This window comes from Callorhinus ursinus, unplaced genomic scaffold, assembly GCF_003265705.2.
Source record: "Callorhinus ursinus isolate GAN/ISIS: 27379988/994484 unplaced genomic scaffold, GSC_fseal_2.0 scaffold43, whole genome shotgun sequence".
Classification (NCBI taxonomy): domain Eukaryota; kingdom Metazoa; phylum Chordata; class Mammalia; order Carnivora; family Otariidae; genus Callorhinus; species Callorhinus ursinus.
In genome coordinates this window covers 406,149-419,145 of record NW_027397105.1, presented here as the reverse complement: position 1 = coordinate 419,145, position 12,997 = coordinate 406,149, and the positions used below count along the sequence as shown (strand labels likewise).

General features: G+C 63.8%; 1 protein-coding gene across 1 annotated transcript in view; it reads right to left on the bottom strand.

Annotated features, from left to right (window-relative positions):
* The window catches only part of SPNS2 (SPNS lysolipid transporter 2, sphingosine-1-phosphate), a 29,966-nt gene extending 17,451 nt beyond the window's left edge, over positions 1 to 12,515 (bottom strand). The window contains 3 exon segments of the mRNA XM_025864073.2: positions 444 to 509; positions 12,052 to 12,337; positions 12,339 to 12,515. Coding sequence (XP_025719858.1) covers positions 444 to 509; positions 12,052 to 12,337; positions 12,339 to 12,422 — 436 coding nt within the window. The 5' untranslated portion in view covers positions 12,423 to 12,515.
* Between the last annotated feature and the right edge of the window lie 482 nt (positions 12,516 to 12,997).

Here is a 12,997-nt window from a genome sequence, read left to right as displayed (position 1 = left end):
CACTGCCCCAGCCCAGGGGGCAGAGGACCTCAGGCCCAGGACTCACCCAGGAGCCAGGCTCTCAGGCCCCTGCCCGGGGACGGACCGAGGGGATTTCCTGCTTTGACATCTAGGAGAGGGTCCCCAGCCTGGTGGCGATGGAAGCTTTGGCCGGGGCGGGGGTGCGGAGACAGGGTCACCAAGGCCCCACTGACTCCGTCCAGCACAGCAACCTAAGGAGCTCCCTCCACCAGCCTCAGGGTGGGACCTGGACCTGTGGGTCCTGATGAGACCCCAGGACCCAAAAAGAAGGCTCATCTCTAGGGCCGTGGCCACACTCCTGTACACCTCCCACTGCCCCCTCAGGCTGCCGTCTGAGAAAGCACACATTCTTTCCAGTTCTTCCCAGCGAGTCAGGAGGAGACCAGCATGGGAGGGGCCTGGCAGGGGATGGGGGGCCTCACCTGACTGCAGCAAGCCGGCACCTCGGTCCTTGACCCCAAAGTGCTGCTGGATGTCCAGAAGGACGCCTGGGAGAGGAAGACAGAGGGTGCTTATGTGTGACACCTGGCCTCCCCTATTCCCCCAGCCCACCTAGGAGACCCCCAAGCCAAGCCCAGCCCTCAGTCCCCCTGGCAGGGCCCAACCTGGCCCCATCTACAGGACGCCACTCTGCCCAGTTTGCCAGGCCACCGGGGACTTTGCAGACTGAGCTGCCATGCTGCCCCCACAGTGGCTTCCATGCTCACCCCCAGGATAGGGTCCCCCCCCACTCGGCCACTGCAGGGGCCTGAGGCACACAGGGGCAGGGCTCCTCTGGGGTCACCTGGCTCTGTGAGATAGCCAAGCCTCCCACCGGCCAGCCTGGAACTTTTGCCCACCTGTGGCCCCACCGCAGCTTGGGTCCTGCCCTCAGGGAGGCCACAAAGCCCGAGAGCTGCCAAGGAGGCCTTCCAGCCGGAGAGCAGGCAGAGAGGTCACAGGCAGGGCTCACACCTGCTCACCTGCATGTGCACACGCCCACCCAGCTGTCCTTGGGGTTATCACCAGGGCCCCCACTTTTCCGATACCAGAGCAGAGGTGCAGAAGGAGGCAGGCAGGGCTCCAGGCTTCTTCAGGGGAAGGGGATCCCTGAGGCCTGCCCTTCTCCCAAGTCCTGGCCATCTCTGCTCTCCCATTAGGACTTGGCATTTCGGGGGGAGGAGCAGCGGAGCAGGAGGGCAACCAGAAGAACTAGAAGTCAGCAACAACCGTGGGCAGACAGAGCCACGGCCGCATGGGGGCCAGCAACCCCCTGGCCCCCCCCTCCCAGAGCTCAACCAGGCTCCTGAGCAAGTCCCCAGCCCTGCAGGCCCCAGGCCCCCCCCTCGGCTTATCTCTGAGGACAGCAGGGGGCTGGGCTCCCCTGGGCCCCCCGCACATATGTACGGAGAAGGGAGAAAGGAGAGGGGACGGGGCGGGCTGCCCCGGACGCCCCCCATGCAGGGGACCGAGGAAGGGACCAGGCCTGCCTTCGGGGGACCCCCAGAGCTCATCACGATGGTAGTGGATGGGAGCGGATCCTCCTTCACGAGGATGAAGACGGTGCACATCTCTCAGCCATAACTGCTTTCCTGGTTCGAGCCCCACGTGACCCCATGGGGCCGGGACTATGCCCCCCTGGACAGGGAAACCGAGGCACGAGGGGGTTAAGCCACACACCCCAAGTCACAGAGCAGGAAAGTGGGCAGAGTGGCACCCCCAGGCCTGCGAGAGGCTCCTGTTGGTGGCTGTCCTCCTGAGAGCCTTTTCCTGGGATGCGGCCTGACAGCCGAGAGACACTGGCCTCCTCCTTGTGAATGCCGAGGATTTACCATAATTACCCATAATGAAGAGGCTGTGTGAGGCCCAGTTAATGACTTAATAACCAGGGCAGGCTGTGGCCATGCCCCGAAGGCAGAAGCCAGGGGCCTGTCCTGGGCCACCAAATGGGCCCAACCTTGGGGAACCACCTGCACTCACCTCCTAGCCCCAACCCGTTTGCTCCCACCTCTGAGCAGGGGCCTCCATTCTCTGCCCTCTCTCATGCCATCAGCCTCAGACGAGGACCCCAGCCTTCACCAGGACACAGGCTTCAGGTCCAGCCCTTCCCACCCCGCCACCAGCCCCCCATGCCATGCTCTAGCCACCCAGACTATTCATGCCCCCCTGACTGCCCACCCGTCCCCATCTGCCCTGTAGGCTATTGCGGCCACTCCTTCAAGACTAGTTCAGGTGCCTCCTCTTCTGGGAAGTCTTCCCGGTTTCTCCCCTCCCATCACCCTCAGTAAGTCAGGTGGCCCCATGCTCCCCTGTCCATTCTTTAGCACTCGTCACCCTAGGATTAGCGAGTTTGACAGGGAAGACGTGTAGGGACATGGATACGCGCTCCTTGGGTCCACTGGGGCTAGGAGCTAAGAGCCACCAGTTGTCGCTGCTAAGGTCCAAGTACTGTGGGAGGCTCTGCAGATGCTCCTTCTATCCTGCTGCTGCCTAGGATTTTCGGCCCCACATTACGTGTCCCATGTGTCACACAGCACGTAAGGGTCCGAGAGGAGACTGGAAACCAAATGTGCTCTTCTGCCCCTGCATGGCCCTCACTCTTGTCACCCCCCAGCCCAGGGCCCGGCGCCCAGCCAGCCCACAGTGGATGCTTGTGGACAGAGACGGGTGGGTGAGGGGACGTTCAGGAGCCACTGTAGAGCTGGGTGGGGGCGGGTCATCTGCAGAACGCAGAGCAGAGATGTCACACGTTAGGTGTGCAGCTGGGCAGCAGCAGGAGGGCAGGACTCCCCCTGGGCCCCTGGGCACAGCCAGGAGGAGGGCAGTGGGCTCACTCTGGGGGAGGCAGGCCACATGAAAATGGTCATTGTAAAGACAGCATGTGTCCCCAGCAAATCAGAGCACCCTTGCTTCTTCGCCGAGACACAGCCTAGCCACCCCCGACAGCCATGCTCCGCCCCGGCAGCTCCCCAAGCCAGTGCTTGCCTCGGCCTCCAGGAAGCCTCCCCTGATACACACAGCGCCTGGGAGGGGGAGGACGCTTCACCTCCAGATGCACGTCCTGGGAACTCTGGGCAGGCCAGACCCCAAGACAAAGGACCCCAGCACCCCAGAGTCCAGGCTTGTGTCTGCAGCCTGGGATCCAGGAAGAACCCTCCCTGGGAACGGGGCCTCACTGAAGCCGTAAGGGGCTATTCTCCCTCCGAGCAGCCAGGAAGGGGCCACGGCCACAGGCAGGCGAGATCCACTGGCTGCTGGCTCGGGAATCATGTGTCCCAGCGGCTCGCCGGTAGTCTCGTATTTTCCTCTGGGCCCCAGCCTGGCTCGGGCCCACACACCCCTCCCTTCTTCCCACCACAGCCTTATTTTTAGCCTCTTTCCTGGAGGCTGAGGTTTGGTGGGTCCCAGGACGGGCCTCCCGCCCGGGAGCAGCCTCCGACAGCCCAGGCCAAGCCCCTCCACCAGCCTGGGGTGTGCAAGGTGGGGCCCCCAGCCACCCCACGGCCACGGCTGCCAGGCCGGCCTCTCCTGATCCCCTGCCAGGGTCATCCCCATAGGGGCCTCCTCCCTGACCCAAGAAAGTGTTCCGGAGCAGCAGAAGTGCTGACCCCCAGTTATACCCCTCCCAAGCCCCAGGGGTCTCGCCCCTTGTCCAAGGCAACTGTCCCTCCTGCCTCCCGGGGACTCTGCCCTGGGGCACCCCTGGCCTGGGCCTCACTTCTGCCCCCTGCACGTCAGCCCACACACGTGCGCACCCCTCTCTCGTCCCGGTGGTGACAACAGTCCTGACTTGCCCCCTCTGCCAGCCCCTCATTTTCTCTCCCGCTTTCACAGCTGAAGTTCATAAAAGAGCCCCCCCAACTCAGTGTCCTCCCCTCCATTCACTCCCCTGAAACCAGCCCTCCTGGAGGCTCGGCCCTATGCCTCCCCCCCATTCCCAGAGCGGCCCCGTGGTGCTCCCCAGCCCACAGCCCCTTCGCTCCCACAGCCCCCTGAGCGGGTCCCAGAGAGTCCCCCTTCTTCCACACCGGCCCCCTCCCACACAGCCCTTGCCCATTACCCATGTCCCTGAGGCCCAGGTTCTGGGCGCAAGGAGCCGATGCCACGGCCCAGCAGCTGTCAACTGTGGCGAGGACACAGACTCACCGTGAGTTCTTCAAAATTCACTGGCCCGACCCCAGGATCAGTAACACTACCAACCCCAGCACTACCTGGATTAGCTCCCTGAAGGTGATGACTGTCTCCTGCCACCCCAACGACGCCCAGACTTCCAGCGTGGGAGGCCCCTATGACCCAGGTCTGCACAACCACCTGTCCAGAGGGGAGGCCCCAGGACTCACGAACTCGAAGCCGCTGGCCCAGGTGGTCCAAGGCCCCTGGAACGTGCGTGTCACAGCCTGCAGGCCTCTGAGCCTTGACGACAGCCGGGCCCTCTTCCTGGGGGGCCCGCCTCCACCCGTATCCAGGGCCCAGACCCAAGGTCACGCCTCCCAGGGCACCCCCCTGACTCCCTCCCCTGCAGCTCTTGTCTGTAACCTCGAGAGCTGGCTGGTCACGGATATTCACGGTGCTACCCCACCCCATCCCCGCCAGCCCCCTGGTAGACCACAGGGAAGCCAGGTCCAGATCCTGACCCGCTATCAGGGAGGTCTCACCAAGGCCAAGGTAGAAGAGATCACCTGGACCTTGGGAGCCCCTGGCCCAGACCAGCCTCAGATGCAAGGCTGGGATGACGTGACCCCGAGGTCTCTTCCTGACTTGTCAGCCGGGGCTAGGCACGCCCCCAAACACAGGCATTGTCACCCCGCATTCACCCCACCTTTCGGAGCCAACTCAGCTGAATTCCCAAGAGCATGGCCTCCAGAGGCCAGCTGTCTGGGTTCAAGCCTTGTGTCCGCATCCCACTCACCTGCTGTGTGACCTTAGGCAAGTTGTTTAACCTTCTGTGTCCCCACCCTGCTCTGTGATGTGTCTTAATTTTAAGATCTGCTTCATATGGTTGTGGAGTTTAAATGGGTTAATCTATAGAAAGTGCTTAGAACGTTGCCTGGCACATAGTACGTCATCAGTAAATGTTCTAAAATGTCATCAGGGATCGCTAACTCGTGGGGCAGGAGCCCCAGGCCATGACCAGAGAACAGGGCAAAGTGCCCCCTCACTGTTCTTTTCTCCAAAATGGGGCAGACGGCTGGAAAGACGGGCCGAGGGACATGAAGGGATGGGCCGTGCCTGCCATTGGCTGGTCCGTCTCAGACGGACTGGGTCTTCTCTGGAGGCCTCAGAGCTGGCCCGCTCTGGAGGAATCACCCCTGCTCCAACACTCAGCCACAGCTCCCGCCCCGGTAATTACAGGAGCCAGAGGGCCTGGCTCTGCTGACCTGGCTCTGGATGGCTAGGGCTGCAAGCCACAGGCTGGCCCTGCGGGCACCACCGCCCCACCAGCCCGAGGGGACCAGCCAAGGCAGTCCCTGAGCCAGGACCAGCTTTCACACACACTCACTTCTAACCTGCCCCAGAGCTTCCGTGGGGCCACATCCTGCCCCCATCCCCTGGGGAGAAGCTGAGTGACCTCTGGGAGCAACTGGTCCCTGCTCTGAGCCTCAGACTGCCCATCGGACAGCTCTCTAGGACCCCATACACCCCTGCCACATCCACCCTAAATCTCCTTCACATTTGTCATACATACACCTACATACACCGACCCTCCTACCCCACATCGCCTGACAAATCTGGGTCATTAATGTCAGAACAGCTTGGTGGTCATCTCTACAGGGATCATGAGGCTGAGGCCCCCAGCCCCAGAGCCTCGGCCCCTCAGAGAGGCCCCACCTCCTTCCTAGAGGACCCAGACTCCAAGTGTGTGCCCCTAAAGAACACTGCAGCTGGAGCACCCCTCCCTCTCTGCAGGTCCTAGAAAGGAGACCCCCCGCCAGCCCAGACCCCCAGGGCTCAGAGCCCTCCCCGCTCCCACCGAGTCTCCGTGCCCAGAGTGGGCGGAGACAGGCAGCCTGGCCTCTGTCCCGTGGTTCTAGTCTATCATTTGGGGCCAGCTTTCCTGGAACCAGACTCGGCCTTAGTAATTTGGGGGCTCTGCACAGCCACTCCTTCCCTGACGCGCCCCCCCACCTCTGGCCCTGGCCGGACTCAGAGACTCCCCCAAGACCACCGGGGCCACCCTTATCCTGACCCACAGACCTAGGATGAGGCCGGAGCGTGGGGGAGAGATAAGGCCTCGGGGCGGCTCTCTCCCCATGCACTGCCTGGGCAGCCGAGACCCACGGCCGCTCCCACCTCTCAGATGGCAGATGGAGATTCAGAAGGTGACATGGGGTGGAGGCTGCAGAGCCGGGCAGGAGTGGCCTGTGTTCCCCACCTCACCCAAGAGACCACAGAAAAGAGGCTGGAACCAGCCCCTGTCCACCTCCACACCAAATGCCCACACGATCGCTAGAAACAGTGAGTGACTGAGTAACAGCACCCCTCCCAGGCACAGCCCTGGACAGTCTACTAAGCCCGATCACGCTCCTTGCTTCCCGGGACCCTGTTTGGCAAATCCGTGCTTGACAGTGAAGGGACCGTGACGAGCACACGGAGCTAGCCATCTGCAGGGCGCAGACCCTAGCCCGGTCTCCACGGCCGTGGAGGGACGCCTGCAGGGGAGCCCTCCCGGCCTCCAGGCTCTGGCTAGTGCATCCTTCCTGCTCACTTCTTGCTCCAACATACACACCTCTGCCCTTCACCCAACTCCCCCAGGGACTGCTTTCACCAGCGTCCCGGCCGTCAGGAGAGGCCTGGGACCAGCCTGCAGGGAGACCCGAGAAGCCATTCTGCCCTGCGTGGGGGCGAGGAGACAGGGCCCCTCCTGACCACTTTTGCCCTGTCCCTCCCAGAGATGCAGGGCCCACAGCCTGCTGTGTGCTGTGGACAGAAGGGCAGCACTGGCCCCAGCAACAGGGCCTGGGCCTTAGCAGGGTCATCCCAACCCACCAGGATCCCTCAGCCCGGAAGGATGGGCGGGGGTCAGGCAGGACCGGGTCAAGCCAACCCCGCCACTCGGCTGCTCAACAAGGGCCCCGCCTGGGCCGGCCCCCCATGCCTACGGGGCCACACAGATGACTAGGCTCAGCCCCTCAAAATGGGGCAGGCGCGCTGAAGGATGTGGTTGGGAGTTGGGCTCAGCCCACAGAGCTGGGGAAGCCTTCTGGAAGGAGGGCAAGGCACCACGGAGACCCACCAGGGGAGACTGAGCTGGGCTGCTTGCAGCCACGGGGGAACTGGCCTGGTTGTCCTGGGGAAGGAGGGTGCAGGCAGAGCTGGCGGGGGGCGGCGCAGCAGGCCCACGTGCCTCACACAACCCTCGGGAGCAAGATCCTGACCACAGAAAGGGAGGAAGAGAATCATCGATCGTGCGTTCAGGGCTCAGAGGTCAGACTCTGCCTTAGGTGACACGGCAGGTATGGCACAACCAAGAACTGCGGACCAAGCCCGGGCTCTCTTGGTCTCCCTCCCTCTCATCCCCCTGGGCGGTGGCAGGACTTCAGGCCCCCACACCCAGGCAGAAACAAAAGCCACTTCCTGTCTGGGGAAGGACAGGAGGCCATCCTCTCTGACCGGTCCATCCTCCTGCCCGTCACAAAGTGGGAAACCAAGGCACGAGCTGGCCGGTAACACCCTGGGTCCCCAAGCAAGTAGGGCATTTCAAGGCACATCCTCTGATGGGCCAAGAGCTCAGCTGGAAGGTGCCTGAGGAGCCGGGTGCCGGCCCTCCAGGAGGGCCCGGCCGCTCACCTCCGTGCTGGCCTGCCAGACAGGCCCTCTGGAATGTGGCCCTGGGACACCCCGCCTGGTACAACTTCGCGCTGACGTGGCCGTGGCCAGGGCAAGGCCACCCAAGGGGACAAGGCCACCTGAAGGGGCAGGGCAACGGTGCCGTTGACCATCTCTATCCATGAAGATAGCCACAGAGCTGGGAGCCTGACTTGGCTTCCACCCAACCAGGTGACCCTGCACAAGGCCCTGGGCCTCTGTTTCCCCATCTGTCAGCTCCAGACAGAGAGCCAGGAGCCCCAGGCCGGCAGCCCCCTCCTGCACCCCGCTCAGGTGTCCTGCCAGGCCCGCGTGCCCGGCTGGGTCCCCGCGCTCAGCTCTCCTGGGTTTGTGCTAGTGAGCGGTTGCCATGGAGACCAGTCTCGGCTTCTTTGGCAGAAAAGGGCTCCCCCAGGGCAGGGCTCTGCCTCTCCTCACCAGCCCCTACCCTGCCCAAGTTCAAGTGCCCAGTCTGCCACAGGCTGGATCAGAGGAAAAAGAAACCTGGGCCTCAGGGAAGTTGGGGCAGGGTCTCAGCTCCCGACAACCCCCCTCCGATGACGAACAAGGCCTGTGTCAGCTCCTCGGGCTGGGCCTGGCTCCGGGAGCGGAGTGATGCCTCCCACGCCCTTGGCTCTGCTTCCATTTTACAGATGTTAGAGTGGGAACCCAGAGGCAGCCCCGGCACCAGGAAGCAGAGCTGGGGAGAGAGGCCCCGAGACCCTCACCTGACGGGCTCCCTCTTTCTCCTGAGCTGGCAGGCATGACTGGGCTCAGAGTGGGGAGCAGGGGGCTGCCAGGCCGGTAGGGGCCACGAGAGCAAGGGCCATGTGCCCGGGGGGACCTCCAACTGCCTGTCCCATCGAGCCCAAGGGCACGTGCCCGGAGGGCTCTTTCCCTGGCCGGAGCAGGAGGCGTGCATCCCCACCTCCACCAAGAGAACACTGCCCCGGGGCAGGGGTCCTGGTCCTACTCGGCTCACTGCGTGAGCTTGAATAGGTGCCTGTCCTCCTCTGTCCACACAAGCAGATGGACGGAAGCGTCTAGAGGTGGCTTCTGGGCTACCTCAATTTTACCCAACTGAAGCAACCCCAGAAGAAATGCCAGAGCCAAGTCCGGACCAGAGCCAGGGCTGGCCCTCCTCACCTGCTTCTGAGGCCCGCTGCCCTCAGGGGGTTCTCATGGGGAGGAGGTGAGGCCATAATTAGCCGGGAATGCAAGGGCAGAGGCAGAAGCTACTGCAGTTTCCCAGGATGGAGACCGGCCTGGTGGCCAAGGGAGGGGTTCTCAAAGGGACCTGGAAGGGCCTGAGCCACACAAACACGGGCAGGGCACAGGGGCCGGCCCGGCAGGTGCGGACACACAGAGGGGAAGGCAGCTGACATGGTGTGGTTCTCCTGGGGGGTCTGCTTGGCCCAGGTGCTTAAAAATATCCTTGCGTGCTCCACCAGCCCAGGAGGTGGAGAGGAGGAAGTAGTAACCCAGAAGGCTCAGGGGATACCCCCAAGGTCACCCAGCTGGGAAGCTGACAGCCTGCCTCGAACTCTGGCCTGGAAGATGAGGTTTGAGCTGCCCACTGCAGTGGCCCCGGGCACTGTGGCTCTCACTGCCTGAAACGTGGCCAGTCCCGCCTGACACGGCTGTACCTGTAGGTCACACACCGGGTTTCAAAAGTCAGTGTGAGAAAGAGCAAGATGTCCCATGAATAGCTTTTATATTGATGACACGATGAAATATTTAGACATGTCAGATTGAATAAAATATATTAATTCATTTCACTTATTTCTTTTTACTTTTCTAACGTGGCTCCTAGAAGTATTTAAATTACATATGTGGCTTGCATGATATTCCTTTTGGACAGAGCTGGTCTATACCACAGGGCTAAAAAGGCACAGGACAGATTTAAAAGAGAATGGAACACCTTCCGTTCTTTGATGACGAAGCCGGGGCCACATGGGTGAGGTTCTCAGGGGCCAGGTGGGCCGAATGTCAAAGATGACAGAGCAATTCAGGGTCTGCATCCCCTCCTGTGTCCCCGCTGGGCCAGCCAGCAACAGGTGGACTCAAGCCTAGGATGACCACTGCCCTGCCCTCCCCCTCCAAACACATCAAACCATAGTAGTTGTCAGAGAGACAGTAGATCTTCCTAAAAACTGAACTTGGGGGCAGGGGCGTGGGGAGTCCGCCATAAAGAGAGGGAGAGGGAGCCAGGCTTATCCGGAGAGGAAATCTGTGTACGTTGTTGTGGTTGGGTGTCGGGGGAGGGGTGGTGCCTGAGCCCTGGCCGGGGGCAGGGAAGGATGCTGTTTGCACAGAGTTTTCCGGGCCTTCCTCCCCACGGCCCACGCCCCTCTTAGCTGCCACTCTCCATCCCCCCTAACCCATTCACTCGAAATTTCCTATCTTGTGCTCCCGTGCTGACTCTGGGACCCAGGGAGGGCTGGGGGCAGATAAGCTCCACACCTCCCTGATCCCACCCCCTCCCCTCAGTCCCTGGCAGAGTCCGGGTCCCTGAGAATACCAGGGAGGGGTGGTCTGCGGCCGGAAAAAAACAAGTTGTAAAGTGTGGCAATGCCAGAAGCAGCACCATGCAGTGTGCCCTGAAAGGTGGGGCGTCTCTTCCCAGGCCGAGGCTTACTGGTGGGCCTAATGCCTGCCTATCTGCACTCCCTAGGCCCTCTCGGACACGGGCCGCACAGGACCTCGGTCTCCTCTCTGTATTCAGAAACCCCCCACCTTCTCAGGCTTCTCCCCACTTTACGGTGACACCTAAGTTCCCAGGTCCTGGGCAACATGTCCTGCTCAGCAGACCAAAGAAAGAGCCCCCTGGGCACGGCTCAGCTCAGAAGCTGTGGCACCCACGGATACCCGCTTCCAACTCCCTGGAACGGGAGAGAACAGACGGCCAAGGGGCTTTGAGAGCGGGACAGGGGGAGGAGGGTCTCCCATCAGAGTTCGTCCCTCCTACGTGACACAAAACCCCGTTCAACAGAGGCCAGGAGAAGGGAAGGGGACGCAGGGGCACACGGTTCACGCCAGGACTCTGCTCTCCTCTCCCCCAACCTACAAAGTTCTCTTTACAGTCTGTCCAAAATTCCTTTTTTTTTTTTTTTTTTTTTGTTGTTTTTTCATTTTTTGCTAAATTGTGGTTAGGCAGGTTCTGGGCCAGGGTGCCATGTGTACCGTCGCTGCTCGCCTCCCACAGGGAACCCCATAACCGGCCTGGCCAGAGTACTTTTCTCTCAAGGTTATACACCATTCTCACCTAGAGGCAGCTCAGGCCACGGAAGGGCCCTACTCCCAGACCCCTGAGAACTGGGGGAGGGGGAGTGAGCCGCCGGAACCCCAGAACGCTGTCCATCCCCCAGGGGCCGAGGGATCAACCCCCTCACAAACACCAGCTGAGACTGGCCCAAGGTCACACACCAAGCACATGAGGGGCAAATCTGGGAGTAGAAACTAGCAGGGCTATCGACCCCCACCCCATCCCCAAGGCTGGTTCCCAGAGATGCTCCCACGGGACCAGGCGGCCCCCTCTGCAGCCCCAGTGGCCTGCGCCCTACCCCAGACCCCAAGCGCCATAGAGCAGGGGGAGGCGTCTTCAGGCCTGTAGCCAGGGCCAGCTGCAAACCGCATCCTGGGTCTCCAGGCGCCGCGGACCCGCCCCGCCCCTCCCTCTGCTCCCCGCAGCCCCGAGCCTTTGTCAGCCACGCGCTCACACACAGACCCGCGCCGCCCGCGCGCACACACCCGGTCTCTCCTGGCGCACACTGGCAAGGGGCGCGCGCACTCGCCGCACGCACGCAGGGGAGTGGAGGCGGCGGAGGAAGGAAGGAACTGACCCGCTACGGCCCAGACAGACCGCCTCGGCTGGGGGAAGGGGAAGAGAGGCCGGGGAACCTGAGGCTGGGGCGGGAGGGGGCGCGGAGGCAGAACACAGAGAGGCTCTCGGAGAAGACAACGGAGGGGACGTCAAGGGCTGGCGAGGACGCGCGGGCTACTCCAAGGGTGGGGACCCCTTTTAGCCCCTGGCCCGGCGGGGCGGGGTTCAGGGGGACGGTCCCCGGATTGGACCCGTGATTCACCGGGCTTCACTTGCCCAGTTGTGCCTGAGCACAGGGCCCTTAGAAACCCCACGTAAGGCTTGAATATAGGGGCCCTGGGACCGAAGGCTTCCCGGAGTACTTCCAGGCGGGGGGGGGGGGGGGGGTCCTGGTTCTCGGGCTGGGGGGGGCCCCCGCTCACCTGCCACGGTGTACCTGTCCAGGTAGTTGAGCACGTTGCCCAAGCTGAGGATGGCGGCAGCTGCCCCCCGTCCGCGGCCCAAGCTGGCCGGTTTGGGCTGCTGAGCGCCGGGGCCCTTGGCAGCGGCTGCGCAGCTGGGGGTGCCGGGGGCGCCGGGGGGGCCGGACGGAGCCCGCCTCACGCTGCCCGACAGCGTCTGCACCTCATCGTCGGCGGCCGCGACTCCAGCGGCGCCCACTCCCCGCGCCCCGCAGCAGCCGCCACCTCCAGCCCCTCGCTGCGCCCCCCCGGCGCCGGCGCCGCCGCTCCGCGTCCGCCTCCTCCTCCTCCGCGCCGCCCGCCGCCGCCGAGGCGCATTCCAGGCACATCATGCCGGCCGGGGCGGCGGGGGGCGCGGGGGGCGCGGCGCCCAGCGCGGGCCCCCTCACGGCGTGCGTGCGCCGCGGAGCCGCCGCTGCACCATCCCGGCCGGCCCGTCGGCTCCTGCGCTCCGGCCCGGCTGCGCGCGGCCCGCGTTCGGCGATGCGCCGCCGCGGCCGCTGCCTGAGCTCTGACAGCTGCGGCCCGGCCCCGCCCACCGGGCGGCGCCCAATCGGCGCGCGGCTCGGCCGCGGCCCCGCCCCGCACGTGCTGCCCGGGGCCGCCGACGGGGGCGCAGTGGGCCGCGCGGCCGCGGAGGCCTGAGCCTGGGCTGCCCCACTCCCCCGCGCGGAGGAGCCTCGGGCGCGCGTGCGGCGTCCCGGGCAGAGGCGAGAGGGTCTCGGGCGCGTGGGCGGGGCGCCTGCAGCAGAGCTACTCTCCCGCCCTGATCGAATCGGCCCGGGGAGAGCCTAGAAGCCTGACCGGTGGGGGGGTTCGGCCCGGGCCCCGGGCCTCCGCCAGGCGCAGACGGCTGTGTTGCCCACCGCCCCAGGGAAACGCAGCTCCAGCTCCTGACCCCTCCCTG